Source organism: Rattus norvegicus, chromosome 14 (genome assembly GCF_036323735.1).
Source record: "Rattus norvegicus strain BN/NHsdMcwi chromosome 14, GRCr8, whole genome shotgun sequence".
NCBI classification, from domain to species: Eukaryota; Metazoa; Chordata; class Mammalia; order Rodentia; family Muridae; genus Rattus; species Rattus norvegicus.
Genome location: NC_086032.1, coordinates 79,954,814 through 79,974,001, shown reverse-complemented (window position 1 = coordinate 79,974,001; position 19,188 = coordinate 79,954,814). Strand labels below are relative to the sequence as shown.

The following is a 19,188-nucleotide window of genomic DNA, read 5'->3' as shown; positions in this document are numbered from 1 at the left end:
GAAAGTTCAGAATAAATTTTGAACTCAATATAAAGTACTCCATGGCTGCCCGTCCCACAGCATGAACACTGCCTTATAATCATGACGTGCCAGGTCTCACCCCCAGTATGCCTGGAGTATCCTGTATCCCAAACATTCCAGGCATGGGAGGTAACCAGTTCCTCTTCATTCAGAGCTGGTACCTCATCCTGGAATCCAGCAAGTCCTGCCTTCCTAGACATCCCGTTACTTTCTCTGCATCTACAAAGCATTCAGCCATGAAAAGTCAGCGCATCATGATGAAGTGGTAGTATGGCCCTGACCCACTGCAGAATCTGTCTTCTGAGTTATCACTGCCCTAGCTGCCCTCTGGTGGATCTTGGTGTCCTACCCAGCTCTCCAGGGAGCAGTGTGGGAATCCTGAAAGTGTTCTGTATACTGTAGAAGAGTTGGCCTCACTTCCTTGGAGGACTCTGAGACTGTTAGCATTGTGTGGTATGATAGCCAAGGGTATCCTTAGGTAAGGATGTGCAGCAGTGCTTAACCACACAGTGTATCCAGCCCTCACCTCAGCCTGGCAGCGGTAATTTGGACTCTTTGTTGTCCCTCTGCATTTGGGATCCAGACATGGAGGGCAAGAACCTGCAAGATCTCAAGGCTGGTGAGGAAGACCATTCTCACCATGCTACAGGCTGGTGGAGAGTCAGCACCACTTGCTTAGAGATGTCTGTTCCCAGGGTGCAGGGCAGGCATGTAGACAGGGCAAAGGCACTCCTGACTACCTCACCAGCTCTGACCATGATCAAAGTCAGCTAGGTAGCACTGTATCACGCTTACTCCATATCCAGTGACTTACCCTGCCATGGTTTGAGACAGAGGTGGAACATACTGGTTGAGTAACATGGGCTTTTTGGTGAGCCATACACAAAAGGGATTGGGGCAGCCTGCAAAGGCCACTTAGAGACAGCATATTTCTGGGACAATTTACCACATCCTGTGAGAAGGATGGCTTTTATGTAAATGTTTTAAAACAAAACCTAGACTCATGACCTAATGAAGGCTTTCCTGCCTTTAAAAGGCATCCTTTCAAGTGAGTTGACTTTAATGGGACTTTAGTGATTGATGCCAGTGATCTTTATAACACACTGGAGGCGTGCGGGGGAGGAGGGCTGTTCTTGGGGGCGTCATCTCTTGAGCCTCTGCCTGGTTCCCAGGACACGTTGTTCCCGCCACTTTCACTCTGGACTGATGTCTCGTCCCTGCTATGTCATTGTTGAAAATGAAAGCACACGCACAGGCCCTGGTTCACTGCCTCCACTCCACCTGGCCACGTGTGCCCAGCATAAGCCTCTTTTCTCATGGATGCAACTCCCCATTTGTTTTGGTCCATTTGAATTGCCAAACTTGAACATGTAAGCAGCATCTAAGGACAGCCAACAGCAGAGGCCCAGAGTACTCACCTTCTTGGAAGTTGTCTTGTGCTGTGTCGTGGGAGCATTTCTAGAAGGTGCATTTGCTTCAGACACATGAGGTAAGTGTTGGTCACAACTTTTTCAAGTAATGAAAACTTTTTATTGAAAAGTAACTTAGACACTGCAAAGTATACATACCAGCAAGAGAGAGAACATCACCGGGGGCCGGAGAGGAACCAGTTCTGTTGGGGGGTGGTCTGGTGCTGTTATATATTCAAATGGTAAATTCTGTACTCCAAGATCTGATTGCCCCAAGACGAGTGAGAAGTCTCACATACACCAGCTTTTGTTGTGCAGACCGTGCTCCCTAATTTAAAACTATTAGTTAAATAAAAAACGGCTGCAGCTGATTACTGATTACTGGAGGGAATAGAGGTGCTCAAGTTTTCAGTTACCTGGATGAGGGTCACAGGTAGTGACCATGAGGGGAAGGGGAAAGAAGGGAGAGAGAAGGACCTCGGAGGAGAAGGTGAGGAGAACAGGTTAGTCATGATGAACCAGCAGCACGTGCCCAAATGCAATGACACCCCAGTACACCAGATTGCTGGAGCAGAAGTAACCCAGAAAGATTTGAACAGCGAGTATTTGGGGTCCACAGCTGGGGAAGTAGCCAGACCAGCTGAAGAAAAGTACATTAGGGGTGACCCTAGTAACTACCAAAGCCAAATAAACCATAGTCTGAGCCTTATTCATTTGTAAGATAGGAATAAGCATAAACCAATTATTTCACACAGTTCACCACTGATGCTGGATTGGCTGCTGTACCTACTTGAACTAATGCTGCCGTGTGTGCTCTCTGGTGCCTGGCTCCTGTCGTGAACATGAACTTTGATACCTTGTAGGCAGTTACCATTCACTCTGGCCACTGTTGCCCTGTTGATAGCTTCTAAGATGGCTGAGACTTCAGCTGCCGCAGAGGTACACGCTTGTACAGGTCTCCGCATGGACATCTGTGTGTAACTTGCCCTGAAGAGCCAGCCAGGGGTGTATGGTACTCTAGTTTGCAGTGTGTTCACTACCACGCAGCGTGTAAGGAACCCCCTTTCAGAGCCTCCTGTTGTGTTTATCATAGCTACTAGGGTTTGTATGTGGCCGTTTGGTTTTGTTTTTGTTTTTAATCCTCAGTGCAGACTTCTGCATAGACAGGAATGTCGGTAGAGCACCTGATAAACAGACGTAAGGCTCTGCATTCCTTTCCAGACACTGCCAGAAGTAAACAAGCAGATGCTTGTTGCCTGCCTTGTGTTTTCTCATTTGGTTGGCTTATGTTGCTGTTGTTAGTTGATTAGTAGAAAATTGAAAAAAATAGATTCCGGAAATGATTCTTGGATTGAAATAATAAATTATGATAATCTTACGCACTGGCAACTTCTCCATTGTTGGGATAAAGTGCCATGACTGAGGAAGCTTATAAAAAAGCTTCTGATAGCTTGCAGTTGCCAACGGATGCGTCCTTTCTGGTGGGCAAGCGTGGCCGCAGCGGCTGGCATGGCAGCAGGGACAAGAAGCTGGGAGCTCACACAAGCGAACAGGAAGTGAGGCAAGACTCAGAACACTCCCAACTGCCCCAGTGGGGTTCTTCCTGCAGCAAGGTTCTACCTCCCAAATGTTCTACACCCTCCCCAGACAGTGACACCACTGGGGACGAGGTGTTCAAATACTGGAGCTATGGGGACAGTTCTCCTTTACAGTGTCAGAGCTTACATCTGAATTACACTCATGCTTGTTTTCTGTAGATGACGAGAGGAAAGAAGGCATGATAGCATTTGAGGAGGACGGACAGTGCAGGACGCCTTCTGCACTTGGTTTTCAGTACTAAAAAGACAGAGTCTATCATAGTCCTAGTGACCATCTCCTCTTTAAGTAGCACTTGTCCTGTTCTGCTTGGCCCTCCCTAAGACCATGCAGGGAAAACTATTACTGTTGTATGGTTCACATTCACATCCTGGATGCCCTGGAGTGCTCTTCTCTGCATGGCGCCGGGCAGGGTTTTGAGCATTTGCTTTCTTCACAACACTTAAAGGGCTCAGGTGCACTTGGGTGCAGATCAGGTCGGTGTTTTCAGAGCTTTGTTTTTAGGGCAGACGACTGCAGGCACATGAGCAGGTCTGTCACAGCAAGTGACTCCCTCCATGGAGGCCAGGGAGGCAGCTGATAGGGTCAAGCACTGGCTCAGGTGGTCTTAAAATTATACTCAACAATCAGAAGCATTTCTGTTTAGACTAGGCATACTGCAAGCATGTCCATATTCCAGCAACTTTAGGTGATAGGTTTAGCCAAGACTGAAAAGACAGGGAAAGGAGGAAGTTATATATGCAACCAGGTACAGCTGCGCCCTCTACTTACAGACCAAACAAAGCCTAGCACCTACCCAGCCCTGACCTGCAAAACAGATGGAGTCCCCCAGAGAGAGGCAGGGCCTTCCTTAAGGGAGGTGCCTTACCTGCAGGGAGAAGATGAGAACATGATCTTAGACACTGACCAACGAAGGTTCTAGATTTATATTTAAAATTTTAAGGGGAAAATGTTCTATGAGTCATGACTTAGCAAAGCAGATACACGGCTAGAGTTACTCTCCTTTCACGTGATACTGAAGGCTAGCATGACCCAGTTATTAGTTGGCGACGTTCGGTGCCTGCTGTGTGCCTGACCTGTCACAGCTTTCCTGTGAGGGTAGTATATACTTACTATAGAGTTTAATAGAGAGGTTAAGTGGCTCTCCAGAGAGGAGTGGGGCTTGCCCTGTCCTATGTAGTTAGCACCATTATTACACTTGGCAGAGCACCCTGGTTGACGTTTATGTAGAAGGTGAGGCCTGGCTCTCTAGAAGGAGCACCAATTCCCATGTGGGTGTGTAGCTCCAGAGCCCATGCTAGGTCTGCCTGCTGGTAAGGGGAAGTAGCCTGAAAGGAGCAGCTAGAACAGGGAGGCCTGTAAATGCTTAATGAGCACCTCCTGCCCTCACCCCACCACCCACTCCCCTCACCCCACACCACTATTCTCTCTTTTCATCCTTACATTCAGTTTTAGGAAGAAGGTTGAGGGAAATGCTGGCATCCCACCTGGGGCCTCCAGCCAAGAGGCTGCAGATTTGTAGAGCCTCACATGGGACCCCAGGAGGAGAGGGAATAGCCATCGTGTGTGTGTGTGTGTGTGTGTGTGTGTGTGTGTGTGTGTGTGTGTGTGTGTCTTACTGGGGAGCCATCAGAGCCCAGTCAAGCCCTACTTTTGTTCCTAGATTTATCATTGATAGTCAAATAAAAGGTAAATAGTACATCGTGTTTAGTTTTGCATTGAACATTCCTTTTATTATTAAAATTATGTGAAGTGTAACCGTCACAGAAAATCAAGCTGTGTAGTTGCCAGCTGAAAATGTCACCATGTGCATAAATGTGGGAAGTGGGTCTGTACCTTGACCTCATGTTACATTTTCATTTTACGGGGCTGGCCACTGAAAGTGGACCTTGCTACTGGAGTCTGTCCTATGTATCCTTTGTGACTTCATGTCCTGTCTAGTAAGCACCCTGTCCTCATCCGTGTCCTGCACAACAGCCAGAGTAAGCACAGGCTTGGCTTTGTTGGCAGGGGCTGCATATTGACTTGGGGAAGGATCAGCCCACTCTCCAGCCTTTTCCCTGAGCCCAGCCTTTGGGTCCTTGGGCTTACACACCTGGCAGTGTGTCTGTCTCCTCCAGCCAGGTCCTGTTGCCAGGTGGACGTTTCATGTGTGGCCATTGATATGAACATAAAAGGAGAATGCTTTCATGATATCATGTTTGATTTGTCAAAATGAAGTAATTTTATGATGAGAAGCAATCATCTAGTTAAAGAATCACGTGGTTCCTTTTGTTTCCAGCCAGCGTGTGAATCTGAACAAGGCTTGAAAGAGGTGGCACCCCCTTCCTGGCATGCTCTGGGCCTCTTGTAGTCCAGGGATCCTCATGGTGGCAGCTGATGGCTCCTCAGCTGAATCGTGAAAATACAGTGTGACAAGTGAAGCTCCCACCACTTCCCACACTGACCCTTGGCAGCTCCTGCTTCACCCACTCTTCCGGCCCTGAAGGCTCTTGGCATTTGCCCATCTGCGTGGCATTTCTTCTCCAGAAGCACAGTGTCATTTCACATGCTGGGTTAGTTCTGCTGAGCTCAGATGGGTCTGGTCTCAGCTTCAGGACAGCATTTGGGTTTCTCCCATTTGGTCCCCTGGAGACCTTGAAGTATACATACTCATATACTACGTACAATTTATCCACAGCAGTCCGCTGCTGGAGTCCCAAAGGACTGTGTGGCCTTGTTACTCCCTGTGAGCCTGTGAAGCCTGACTGACTGATGTGCAGGAGGAAGAGGGAGGAAAGGGCACGAGAAACCCCGACGTTTGTGGTGCCTACCTAGCCGTACCCACCACCGTCCTAGGACCTCAGCAACTTCCCCCTTACAACGGACCCCTTGAAGCAGACCAAGAATGTAGGGAATCTGTTCTGTGGGGCTTACAGCATTCATCCTGATGATCATCAGGATCTGTCACTGCTGGCTGTGGTTTTCTCAGGTACAGAGCCAGATGGCTGCCCTCCGGTTTATACTGTGCTGCCTAGTCCGGTCCTGAGCACTCCTTACTGCTTAATATGAAGTGTCGCCTGGCTGGCAATGAGAATGAATTGCTCTGTCTGCAGCTCTTGGAGTAAGGTGGCAAAACTCAGATACACAGATTGTGACAGAGGAAATGGGGTGAGCCCAGTGCTGTCTTCCTCACATCAGCATTCCACACAGGACTTCCATATTTGCCTGGCCCTCCAGGTAGTTTGAAGGCCGTTCTTGATGGTGTCATAGCTTCTGGTACAATTCTAGTACTTGGCCATGTTGCTTGGGACCTGTACTTTGTTCTTGGGCCCCAACCCTGCAGGTGTTAGCTTCTCCCCATAAGAAAGCCAAGACCTAGATGTAAGGGATCATCAGGTCACCTAGATCCAAAAAGGTCATGTTGGGCTGTCTGCTTGGCTTCTTCCTGGGCCAGAATTGGGCACATTGATGACCTTGTGCCTGACATTTATGAGGCCCATTGTGGGAATAAAGGGAGCATGTTCACAGCTCAGCAAGGCTGCTGTTAATGTCATCTGCAAAAGAACTCTAGAGAGCTTAGAGGCTTTTTGTTGAGGGAATATGTGGAGGCATCAGAAGTAAAAGGGAGACTGTCTACCACTGGAGAGCAAGTGACAGATCCCAAAGGGTACCAGAGTGCACTTGGGGTGTCAGTTATTGTTGAGGATGTCACTGAGACTCATGACCATCCGTAGACAGTAGGTATGGGGACGTGTATACGAACTTCCAAGCTGTTCTCTGTGGGAACCCAGGACAGAGAAGCCTTGGGAGTTTTTGGTGTCTAGATAGTTCTCAGTACATGGAACCAGGATCTTGAAGCAAAGACCAACTTCTGGGGTGAGCAGAAAGAGCACACAGTAGGCCTGTGTCTGCGTCCCATCAGGGCTCAGTGCATGGGAGGACTCAGCGGGATGTGAAGAGCACCTGAGGGAGGACTGAGTGGAGAAGAAGGTACTGGACAACTGAGAGGGAGCCACTGACCAATGAAAAGCCAGTACAGCCTGAGGGGCAGTCTCAGTGCAGTGTGAGTTTGCCTGAGTGTGGGAGGCCGAGGGTCCCTTATACAAAATCTTTGGGACCAGTATTTCAATTTTCAGACTTTCCCCTTGGGATTGGGGAGTGTTTGCATGTGTACAATGAGCTCTCTCCGGGATGGGACACCTCATGGGCAGTAAGGGTGTCTCCCCTGCTTTAGACACCGACAGTAAAGAAGTGTGCTGAAGGAAGGGAGGCACAGCAGAGGCTGGCACCTTCACAGGTTTGTACTAGAGGACAGTATTGCTTTGATGGCTTTTTTTTTTTAACCAGAACTGACAGAGAATCCTAAGTGTTTATAGAGGAGTGTCCGCCCAAAATCACCAGTCATTGGAATGTGGTCATTCAGCTTCAAGTCCCTTCCCTTATATGTCTTGGAGACCAAATTGGAATGGCTGGGAACTGGCCAGAAAGCTGAAATGGCCCTGTGCTGCCCGGGTGAAGTTCCCACTCCAGAAACCATGGAGAACTCACAAAGTCTCACCAGCTCTGCCTCTTTCCCGCTCTGCGTGCCCCCTGTTTTATGTGAAAGGGCAGCAGCTTTATTTTTTCCCAAAGCTGGCAGGCCTAGCTCTGGTGGGCTCCCAGCCCCTCCACTTCTCAGAAGTGTACTGCCTGGTGCCACAGATTTTGCTTTGGAACTGGACAAGTGCACACTGATCGTTTCTTAAGTGCAGTCCTCGAAACTCCATAGCTTTAGGTCACTCCTCACTGAGAATGTAGATCTCACATTTGGGACTTAAGATTTTCAAGGTGATGTGGAAATAAGGCAGCATCCTGTAACTATTACAAGGAGCTCTACATCCCTGTCCTGTGTGTCATCCAGTCTGTCTGTGTCTCCCCCTTCCCCCTGCTATTTAATGAGCTGCAGAGTGGCTCCTCCCCAACACTGGGAGAACAGTGTCTCTGCCATGTGAATAATTCAGGCCTCTGCAGCAGGCACTCGGCTGTGCATTATGCATGACTCTGAGGCTTTGTGAGGAAGTAGGGCCTTTCCAGTAGCCACTGCAGAAGGCCGAGGACTGCCTTTGTGAGGGTCCCTGAGGATCTGCAATAATTCATCTACCCCTGAGGCTAAACTAAGGAGCCATGTCCTCACCACCAGTGACCCAAGCCTCTATCCCAGGCCACCCAGGCTGAGCCTGGTATGGACTCAGAAGGGTGGTTTACGGTGAATGGTTGGAAGTATTTGGTTAGATGGCAGCACCACAGTGGCTCTTATCAGCTCTACCCAGGTAAAGTCCCACACCTGTCTGTCAGCTTGTCTTGAATGCCAGAGCCAGCTGACTTGTGCAGCCCTCAGGTGTGTTTGCTGTGTGTGTGTTGGGGGGGGGGGGTGTTATGCTGGGATGGGCTGCCACGTGGCTTAGAGTTGAGACTCGAGCATTTGGAATACTTAGTTGTAGGGCTATGGTTTGGGTGAGATGAGATGAGAGTGGGCTAAGGCTGTGTACCAGAGAAGTAACTGCACGCTGTCAGTTTTAAGGAATTACTGAAATGTGTAACCTACAGCCCACATCTCTAAGCAGTCTCAGCAGCTGTGCTGGCAGCTGTTCCAGTTCTCGGCAAATCTGCCACAGACTTGAGACACGTTCTCACCAGGACCGCATTTGACTGAGAGAAGAAAACCCACAGTAAAACTGACACCTAGAACACATTCACTAAAGCCACCATGTCGGTGAGCAGGTACCACCATGCCCTGTCTTCTTCAGCTAAGCCTGTGTTTCACTCACATGATTAACAGTAGAGAACCAAGTGGACAGCTCCCAGCAGGCCAGCAAGTCTCAGACTTGACGTGTGTCAACCTCCTGACCTGGCCTTGAACTTGGGGTGGCAGTAGAGGTGTTTGCAAGGAATTTTATGGCAACCTTAAATGTTGCTGTTCCACATCAGCTTACCCTGAGGTACTTTGTTCTCTATGCGACTAGCAATGCTGGACCGTGGTGTTGGTCCCAGCATTGCTAGTCACATAGAGAACAAAGAAATGGATGACAAAAGGAACAGAACTTCCTGTGTGTGTAGCCTGCTAGAAGCACTAAGATTTAACTTACAGGAGCAACTCGTGCCAAGCCTCTAAGGGGGCTCTACCTTTACCCTCTTACACTCCAGACAGATCAAAACCTCTCCGAGGAGCTCTGTTCAAAAGATGTCTGTGTGTCATTCTTGTGGATTCAGGAACTGCTTCTCTCTCTCTCTCTCTCTCTCTCTCTCTCTCTCTCTCTCTCTCTCTCTCTGTAAGTGACACCTAGCCATAGTGTGCATAGTCAGCATTTGTATTGTCTTTGTCTAAGTCCCTGTGCTGTGCTGGACTCTAGGCCAAGTCCATGGTCCCACGGCCCCAGGGAGGCATTTTTAGAGCATCTGACACTTCCTCTTGCCCTAGGCGAAGTGGTTTGTTACAGACGTGGAAACAGTCCTCTCGCTGACCATGCATCTCTCCTGAGTGGGTCTCTAGTCCAGCTGACAGGGCATGGGGCCTGGATCTTCTCTCCTGGGGTGTCACCTCTCCGCTGTTGTCATTGCCACTTGAGATGTTCCTGCTTAGGTGCCATACCACCCTCCTCTGTGCCCAGTGTCTGTGCCTGAGACCCTGGCTGATGGTACACTGTGGGACACTCAGGGACATAGTGGAGTTCATCAGAGCAGTCATTTGCTACGATTCAGTGTCAGTGTTGACTTGTGAGCCTTCTGGTCATCTTTAACTTACTCAGTCTGAACAGGTTCACTCCCATTACAAACAACACTTCCTGCTGTAGCACTAGGGACCAGTGACACACACACACACACACACACACCCTCCCCCGCACTGGGCTTGTCGTTAAGGTGCGCACACAGAAAGCCAGTTGTTTGAGGGAGTGAGGAAGATCTTGCTGAGAGGGCAGGTAGATATAGGCTGCAGATGAGCAGATTGAGAGGTCTGCAGGCCTGCATGGAGGGCTGGGCCACCTTTCCTCCAGCACTTGGGTACAGTGGCCACAGAGGAAGTGGGTATTTCTCATTCTGAGCTTGTCTGAAATTGCAAACACCTTGTAACTCAGAAGCACAAGTTTCATCACCCTTGCAGAGTCACATGGTCTATGGGCAGTAGGTGGCTTAGTCCTGCCTTCCCTCCTCCGCTCTCCTGCCCTCCAGGCTACCTCCATTGTGAGGAGCACAAGTGGCCTTACCAGTCTCTTGTCTAAGGTGAAGGCCCCGTTGCCAAGGTGCCCACGTGACCTGCCGGCGCTCTGCTGCTCATTGAGTCACACTTGTGTGCTGCATTCCTTCTACCACAGGGTCTTGGCACGTCCCCTGAGTTAACTTCTGCTCCTTCTTCAATTCTTAGTTCAGACATCATTGCTCAGGGGGAGAAGTGGGAGGGGTAAAGTTGCTCTGTTCACTCTGCTGGGCTTAGTGCTTCATTTGATGAGGGTGACCTCATCACCAGAGGATGTAGTCCACAACATCAGCACCCTCACTTTCCATGGGAGCCTGGTCACCAAAAGCCCACACTGAGCAGAGTGTTGGTTCTATCCTTACCCCTGGCCATCCTGGGATGGTGCCCAGGGGCACAGCAGAGCCTGACCCCCACTAACCTTCATCAGTCTTATTTAAAAACAAAAAGATAGTATGTGCTCTTGAAGCAGAGCTCAGAGGGAGCATGGATTGTAGATGGACCCTGCATGAGGCCCAGTGCCCTATGTACAGTGAGTGTCAGCATTGGTTCTGCCTCTGAGATGGCCTAGGCCACTCCATCTCTGATACCCCATGTACTTGGAGGTGCTCAATACCTTCTCTGATGCACAAGTCTTCATATCTGCCTGGGCTGTCCCCTGGCCTGTACAGAGTCCATGATTATAGCCGCCTAAGGTGAGACCGAGTGGTATGGCACTTGAACTAGCCAGCCTTCAGTGGGTTGCGGAAGAGGAGGAGCCATGCCATGTGCTTAGAAGCCTGGCACCTGTCATGCGTCCTTCTGCCTTCTTCTGGCTCATCCATCCACATGGTGTCTTGGTTCCACACTCAGATTTCCCAGTTTTTCTCCAATTTCATTTCCCATCCTAATCCCTGGGACCTATGAGGTCAGCCTTGATGTGCTCTGGGAAGCCGGAGCCCAGCCTGATTTTCTTCCAGATGTAGTTCAGTCCCCACCTCCACTGCATCTGTCCCCATCTGCTCCTGGACTTTACCTTCTGCTCCTCTGACCAGTTTTGTCCCACGACATCTTCCTGCCTGTGTGGTGCTGTGACAGTGGGAATGGGCATGGCATATAGTGAGGATTGGAGCGGTATACAGTGAGGTTGGACCAGGTATGCGGTGGGACTAGGTGGAGCCATCCTGCTTTTTCTGTGCTTTCTGTTTAGTTTTCTGCTTAGACAGTCCCACTCAGCTTGTACAGTGGGAAACCTGTGGGACCTATTTTGGACTTAAATGTGCAAGTGAGAAAAGCAGTCTCTGCTCTGGTCACTGGACACAGATCAACTTGAGAGAGCAGCCATGCGGAACCCCAGCCTCACAGAGTGTGTGAGGGCCTCACATCATGTGTTTGCAGTGGCTGAGTGAACTAGTGAGGTGGTGGCCCTGCACAGTCTCAGTTCCCAGCAGTGTCAGCTGCTCTGACCATGCCACCCTGCAAAAGAGTGTTCCAGAAGAACAGGTCAGAGCTCCTGTGGTGTATCCCGGCCCAAGCCCCTCCCTCTAGTTCTTAGAACAGTTTTTGATGCATAGACAGTATGTATGGGTGTAGGTGGGGGTTAAAGAAAAATTAGAATTGTCCAAGTTCTGATCTCACAGTATCATTTCTTCTGACACAGATACCTGTAGTGTGTCAGCACATGGCTTTCCCTGTCTCCTCAAACCTAAATACCGGCTGGCTTTGAGTGCTCCTGCCCAGTACTGAATCTGGGTACCAAGTTGATCTGAAGGAGGTGTACTAGGAGGCTATAGTCACACCCTTGGCCAGACTCCGAGCCCTCAGGGTTACTTTCCTCTAGACTTGTAGTGTCCATGCTGAGCCTCCTCTGAGGCCCTCTATAGTCTGGCTTACATGCCCTCTGCATGCCATTCCGGGTGTGAGCGGAAAGTTTAAGTGTCCATGCCGCTTCCAGTCCCCTGCCTTCCTCTCTTCCCCTCCCTGCTAGGAAGGGCACTTGAGTGGCTGGCCTCGAGCTAGAGCCTGCTCACTTGTCCCCAGGAATTATCCTGGGGCCTGACCACAGGGCAGACCATCCTGATTAGCCTGTCCCGAGTGCTCAGAGCAGATGATGGAGTCCAGTGTGAGTTCATGATATAGCAATGCTTCCTAAATGATGCCTCGTGGAAAATCACCTTAGTCAGCTCTGCTACCTGAGCCCCTGACGGCATAGCCCAGTAGAACGCTACAGTGGGATGGCCTTGACTGTGACCAGGGTCATCCTCATCTAGGGAAGCTCCATGGGGCCTGCTGACCAGAGCAATGCGTGTACCAACTCTAGAGTGCCACTTACACTGGCCCGTGGTGGCCTCCTCTCATCCCTGAGCTGCTTCATTAAGTGGACAAGGATGACAGGTGGGATCTTCCTAGACAGACACACCTCCTTCTCTTTACTGTAACATTTTCCCATATTGGGGTCACCAGTGAATGAGCTGCCAGACGACACATGGTTAAATATCCAATTCAGATGGTGTGGCTTAATGTTGTCACTGAAAAGTGACCTGCTCACAGAAAAGTGCACAAGCAATGACCCATGGATTCCAAATCACAATGGACAGCACCAGGACAATGGGGCCAATTGCAGCCCCTCCTCAGACTTCACTCAGGGTCTTTTCGATTTGTGGTTCACTTATAAACACCTCTCGCTGACTGAACGGGCATGGAAAGTAGAGCTGGGTATCGGTCCCTGTGGCCTCCCTGCCAAGAAGGCAAGAGGTGCAGGTATCCTGTGTTGATCTGCAGAGTTGACGGGAGCTGACCTGAAGGACTGCATCAGCAACAACAGCCTGAGCAGCAATGCCAGCCTCCCCAGTGTGCAGAGCTGCCGGCGCCTAAGAGAGAGGAGAGTTGCAAGCTGGGCAGTGTCATTTGAGCGTCTGCTGCAGGATCCTGTCGGCGTCCGCTACTTCTCCGTGAGTCAGGGGGACTGCTGCGGGCTGCTGGCACTTTGCCTAGGATGCTGAGGTCATTGGGTCATCTCAGACCTCAGAGACTGTACATCACCTTGTTATGGGTGTGGTCATCCCAGCGCTTGCTCCAAGCTCAAGGCTCAGGGTAGAGTGCATTTGTAGAGGCCATCCATTCAGTTTTCCCTTCCTGGCCTGCCTCCTGCCCTGGGAGTCCCTGAGGGCCCCTTTCCTCTCACTCTCTCGATGTCTCTGCAGCAAGGACATCAGATTCTTGGCTTTCTGTGTTTGTTTTTTTGTTTGTTTTGAGACTGGATTTCACTGTGTTACTCATGCTGGTTTGGAACTCATAATTCCCCTGCCTCATCCTTCTGAGTACTAGGATTACAATTGTATGACATCATCCTACCTAGAGCTTCCTCAAAATTCTTGGAAATGCATGCTGACAAATACAGCTCTTAAGGATACAGGAGTGGGGGTGGGGCCACAGAGAGTGATGGGATGGTTATGAGCAGCCCATGATAACAGTGCCAACGTGGTATGATGTCATTTTATATGCTAACTAGAAACTAAAAATGTGTTTCTTTAAAAAAAAAAAAAAAACCAAGATGACCAGCGCTTGAGAACAGAGCTGTGAGGCAGATGGCCCGCTCAAATGTGCTGCACAGCCTCTCTGCTCTCCAGGCCTCTCAAGAAGCACCTACTCTGCCATGTTGTAGACAAGGGGGGACAAAGGGGGCCAGGGAAAGGACGAGGGGCTCAGCTGCATGCAGGGATTGTGGAATGACAACTGCTCTCCTCCCTGTGTTCCCTCAGGATTTTCTACGGAAGGAATTCAGTGAAGAGAACATTTTATTCTGGCAGGCCTGTGAATGTTTCAGTCATGTCCCTGCACATGACAAAAAAGAGGTAAATTGCTCTTCAGAGCAGGGGTGGGGCTGTGTGAGGGTCAGGTGGCACATGGGCATACGGTTACATCAAGTGCTGCTTGAGTAGTTGATGGGATGTTTCTTACATGTCTTTTCAAAAAAAAGTGACATTTCTGCTTCGGAATGAAAACTTAAGTGTGTGACATTTAATTCTGCCTAAACATAGCCTGCATAAATGTCTTGCCACAGAGCCTGGCAGAGGTGGCACTTGATTTTGGGATGGGGAGGAAGGAACAGTGTTTGAGGGACTTGGAGAAAGAAGCACTGGCAAACTGCACCCTCTAGCTGTGGCTTGACAGTTCCTCTCCAGCCATCCCAGGACTACCCTGGGCATGTCTATGGCATTTCCCTCAGTGCGACAGCTGTCCTCACAGGGGCCTCGACCTGCTCTTGTGCTCAGAGCACTGCGCGCTCCTGCCCTCCCTGTGGTGCACACTTGGGGGAGCCGGGTCAAGAGTCTCTTCCGGCCTCATTCTTCCATATTTACCTGCATAAGCCAGACTATGGACAGGGCCATGACTCAGCTCTCCAGCCCCGAAGCGGAGTCAGCCTCAGGAATTGTGTGTCCAAAGATCTGCTCAGACTTTTCTACCTGTCAGCTCTCTTACAGGGCCCGGGAGATTTTCAGTAAATTCCTGTGCAGCAAAGCCACCACTCCTGTCAACATTGACAGCCAGGCCCAGCTGGCAGACGATATTCTCAATGCACCCCACCCCGACATGTTCAAGGAACAGCAGCTCCAGGTGACGTTGCAGACAGTCTTCCTTCCGTGGGACTTCCAGCCAGGGCTTGGGGTGCAGACTCACTCAGGGCACCACACGTTCTCCTGGGGAGGGGGCTGCTGGTAATGTGGGCATGGTGACGAACCAGTCTAGTCTCTAGTCTCAAAAGGATTCCGCAGAGCTGAGGAACAAAGAGCCTATGCCACAGATAGCACCATGTCAACCAATAAGGGGCAATATTACTTTTCAAAAGTCACTGGGGCTGGTGAGATGGCCCAGCAAGTAAAGGCTCTTGCTGCCAAACCTGGCAACCTGAATTTGATCACTGGGACTCACATAGTGGAAGGAGAGAATCAACTTCTGTAAGTTGTACTCTGACCTCTATACATGGACTATGGCAGGTGTGTAACACACACACACACACTCACACACATACACACACATACACAACACACATATACACACATGCACACACATACATACACACACATACACATACTCACACACACTCACATATACACATACACACAATACACACACATGCACACACACATACATACACGCATGCACACACATGCACACACATACATATACACACATACACACATACACATACACACACTCACATATACACAAACACACACATATATACATACACACATACACACTCACACACATACACACACACATACACACACATACACATATACACACACTCACACACACATACACACATACACACACACATACACACACTCACACACACATACACACAAACATACACACACTCACACACACATACACATACATACACTCACACACATACACACATATACACGCACACACACACATACACACACACACTCACACACACACACTAAATAAGTAAATGAATGAATAAATAAGAATAAACAAGAGAAAGGTTTTTTAAGTGCATTGGACACACTTGATCTGCAGAACATGACAGATACTGCTTGGCCACCCAGCACATACTAGAAGGTCAATGGTCTTTCATGATTGCAGGGCTGACCCTGAGCAAGTTCAGCCTCCCTTCCAGCATCTGAGAGCAGATGGTACTGCATTGTCCCAGGCCAGAGAAAGCTTTCTATGAGCACACATCACTGTCACACATCCAGAACTATATATACTTGTACGCTTGTGTGCTTAGCAGTAGGAGTAATTGGTGTTTAAGACAGGGTCTCACTGTGGAGCTTCACTACCACCGATGTGAAGCTCACCTACTCCTGAATGCTGGACCACAGGATGCACATGGAACCCTGTTTCCATGTCTGTGTCTTAATTCTGGAAGAGCATGTGATCTGACCCATCCAGAATACACTCCCCAGCCCTGCCAGCTGCTGTGCCACTAGGTTGCAGGAATTGGCTGAAAACTAAGCAGATCCTTCCAGGCCTCACCCTTGAGACAGCTGCCTTCCAAGTCCTTAGGAAATGAAGACCTGCTAAGGGTGCAGCCACAGTCTGCCTGCCTGCCTTTCAGGCTGTGCATAACCCCTATGACTTTGCTCCCCAGAGTGGCAAAGGAGAGGGAGGCTGCTGAGTGTGACCAGAAGGATCCCTGGAGAGTTAACTAACATCAGAGCGCTCTGGGGCCCAAGGGATGGTTAGCAGGAATGACATCCTTCCAAAATGCCACTCGCTCATGGGTACAGATCTCCTGTACCACCTAGGGCCTAAGGAGTTACCATTCCTTCTGTAACTATACTGCATGGCATCTGCTCCACAGATTTTCAACCTGATGAAGTTTGACAGCTATACTCGATTTCTGAAATCCCAGCTGTACCAAGAATGCGTCCTGGCAGAGGTGGAGGGGCGTACCCTCCCGGACTCCCAGCAGGTCCCCAGCAGCCCAGCTTCCAAGCACAGCATCAGCTCTGACCACTCCAATGTATCCACACCGAAAAAGGTGCTGGGCCAGCCCTTGTGGGGGTGGGAGGAAGGCTGTGTGCACCCATTCCTTCACCAGCTGAGGTCGGGCATGTAGGATAGATACTCCCACACCCTTTCCTGGCCCCCTAACCCTGGCTACCTCAGTGGTGAAAGAGGGGACTGTGCCCTTGACCCACTGAAGGATCTACATTATTCCTCAGAATCCTTACTCATAGAGCTCTGTGTGGGGCTCCTTGAGTGTCTTAACTGGTGTTTCTTTTTGGTGACAGTTAAGTGGAAAATCAAAATCAGGACGATCCCTGAATGAAGATGTTGGGGAAGAGGATAGTGAGAAAAAGCGCAAAGGGGCCTTTTTCTCTTGGTCAAGGAGCAGGAGCACGGGGCGATCCCAGAAGAAGAAGGACCATGGTGATCATGCCCATGGTATGTGGATGCAGACCATGCTGTTGTGGGAGGGAGCTGGACTGCCATGGTGATGTGAGAGACCGTGGTAGGCAGGCAGAGATGCAGCGCAGCTATCTGGAGGGATGAGGAAATGTCACCAATCCTGGGAATGCAGCAGAGTTGGGGATGAGTCAGCCTATGAAGTAGGTCTACTCCAAAACCTTCTGGAAACTCCTTAAAGCAGGGTGTCTGGCTGACTGGGCTCCTTTTCTTCCTGCTAGGAAAGTAACAGGTGCTTCAGCAGAAAGCTTGGAAACCAGAATCAAGCCAATAGAAACAAACACAAATGTGCTATTCCTGTGGCCAGGCATGGTTTGATACCTGTGCCAATGAATGTGTATCAGCCACTGCATTGGTGGGTGGGCACTGGGGATGGGGAGTGTGTCCTGTGCAGACCTCTCATACCTGGAAGACTTGCAGAGTCATCTGTAGAGGGCTTCAGACACTCTTGTCTGATCCAGGGTCTATAGATGCTCGAGAAGCTACTTGTTCAGAGTAGGTCACCGGATCCAGGAGTCTGAGTGTCAGTCTGACTTGGGATAAAACAGTGTTTGGTCCTTACGTGATATGTAGGCCAGCCTAGATCATGGTTAGAAAACCTTAGTGAGATGGACTTTTGGCTCTCATGGGATTTGTGAGGAGGAAGAAGACGGGCAACGGATCACAGGTAAAATGAGCAGCCAGCTGGTCACAGGAAGAGTCTTCTTCAGACCCAAATCATGGCTCAAATGAAGACAAGTCCACCGGGGACACGGGCCTGGGCTGCACAGCACTGTCCCCAGCTCTCTAGTGCCTGGCAATGCCTCAAGTCCTACAGGGCCCCCACAGTGACCTCCTTGGTGGCCCCGACCTTGACCTCTGCTGTGAGGGAGTTGTTTGACTAAACCCCAGTGGAACGGGTGGTGCATGGAAGGGCCTCTCATGTTTTGCTGTCTCTCTGTCCTTCCTGTATTATGTCTTTCCATCTGAGGGGTGAGGTAGGGGTTCTACGAGTGAAGGCATGTGAGGCCGTGGCTTCTGACTCACCCCAGTCATTCCCTTCTTTCAAGATGCCCTTCATGCCAATGGAGGACTCTGCCGTCGGGAGTCCCAAGGCTCTGTCTCTTCTGCGGGGAGCCTAGACCTGGTGAGTGGCCACCTCCCTTCATTCCAGGGGTCACAGGCCACACCTACCAACTGGTAAATGAAGCCTGGCTCATTGAGAACCCAGCGTGTGTTTCATAAACAGTGCCGGGATTGGATACCATCCCTGGGTTCCCAGTCCAGGACCCTAGGGCAGTGAGGGAAACGGTTTAGTAGATGGGGAGGGTACTGCGCACATAAGGAGTATAATTAGCTTGGAGATTATTTCTTAAGTCCCTTTGTTTTGTGTGGTTCATATTTTTGAACTCCCACTAAGAGAACACAGTATGCTTTGAAGTGGGGCTTTTGTCTTCTAACGATGGCTCAGACCTCCTGTTGACTTTAACATTCCAGTGTTTGTGTCTGCTTTGGGCTCCTAGGAGCTGGCCCCTCCACTGCAGAGCTAGCCGTAGCCCTGCAGGTCTCTTCAGGGCAGCCTGCTTGCCCTGCTCCTTGCTAATCTGCTGTGAGGGGAACTGGGTAGAATTTAAGACTTGCTACACTGTCAACCATTGCCTGATAAGAATTTTAGGAAACGTTGGTTGTCAGTACTGTGACATTTGAAAGTATCCATCAACAATTAACATTAGCATAGGTGATTATTTCTCCTTTCATTACTCCAGATATCCTGTCAAGGCCACCATGGGTCAGTTGCTCATTGCTGCCCAGTACCCCAGCTTAGTGTTGGAAAACATGAAGTGTCTGTCCTTGTGTGTCTGCAGGGTGGTGCTCCTGTGCCTGGGCGGGCCTTATTTGGGCCTCCGGTGCCTCACAGCTCACAGATAACTATGGGTCTATGGCACTGGGGCCAGCAGGACCATGTTTTTGTCGCCATCCAGTGGCCAGCCTAGGTTCCTCCCCATGTGACCGGGAAGCTAGGACGAGAACTGGCTCTGCCACTTC

General features: G+C 50.0%; 1 protein-coding gene across 12 annotated transcripts in view; it reads left to right on the top strand.

The window, feature by feature from the left end:
* Positions 1–19,188, top strand: part of Rgs12 (regulator of G-protein signaling 12) — a 108,077-nt gene that overhangs the window by 74,636 nt on the left and 14,253 nt on the right. For 11 of the 12 annotated variants that reach the window (XM_039092337.2, XM_006251351.5, XM_006251352.5 and 8 more), the window contains 6 exons: positions 12,997–13,166; positions 13,977–14,069; positions 14,689–14,832; positions 16,556–16,735; positions 16,989–17,142; positions 18,213–18,289. In XM_039092337.2, coding sequence (XP_038948265.1) covers positions 12,997–13,166; positions 13,977–14,069; positions 14,689–14,832; positions 16,556–16,735; positions 16,989–17,142; positions 18,213–18,289 — 818 coding nt within the window. Of the gene's footprint in view, positions 1–5,654; positions 8,318–12,996; positions 13,167–13,976; positions 14,070–14,688; positions 14,833–16,555; positions 16,736–16,988; positions 17,143–18,212; positions 18,290–19,188 lie in introns of those variants that run through there. The other variant, XM_017599342.3, reaches the window with a different exon arrangement.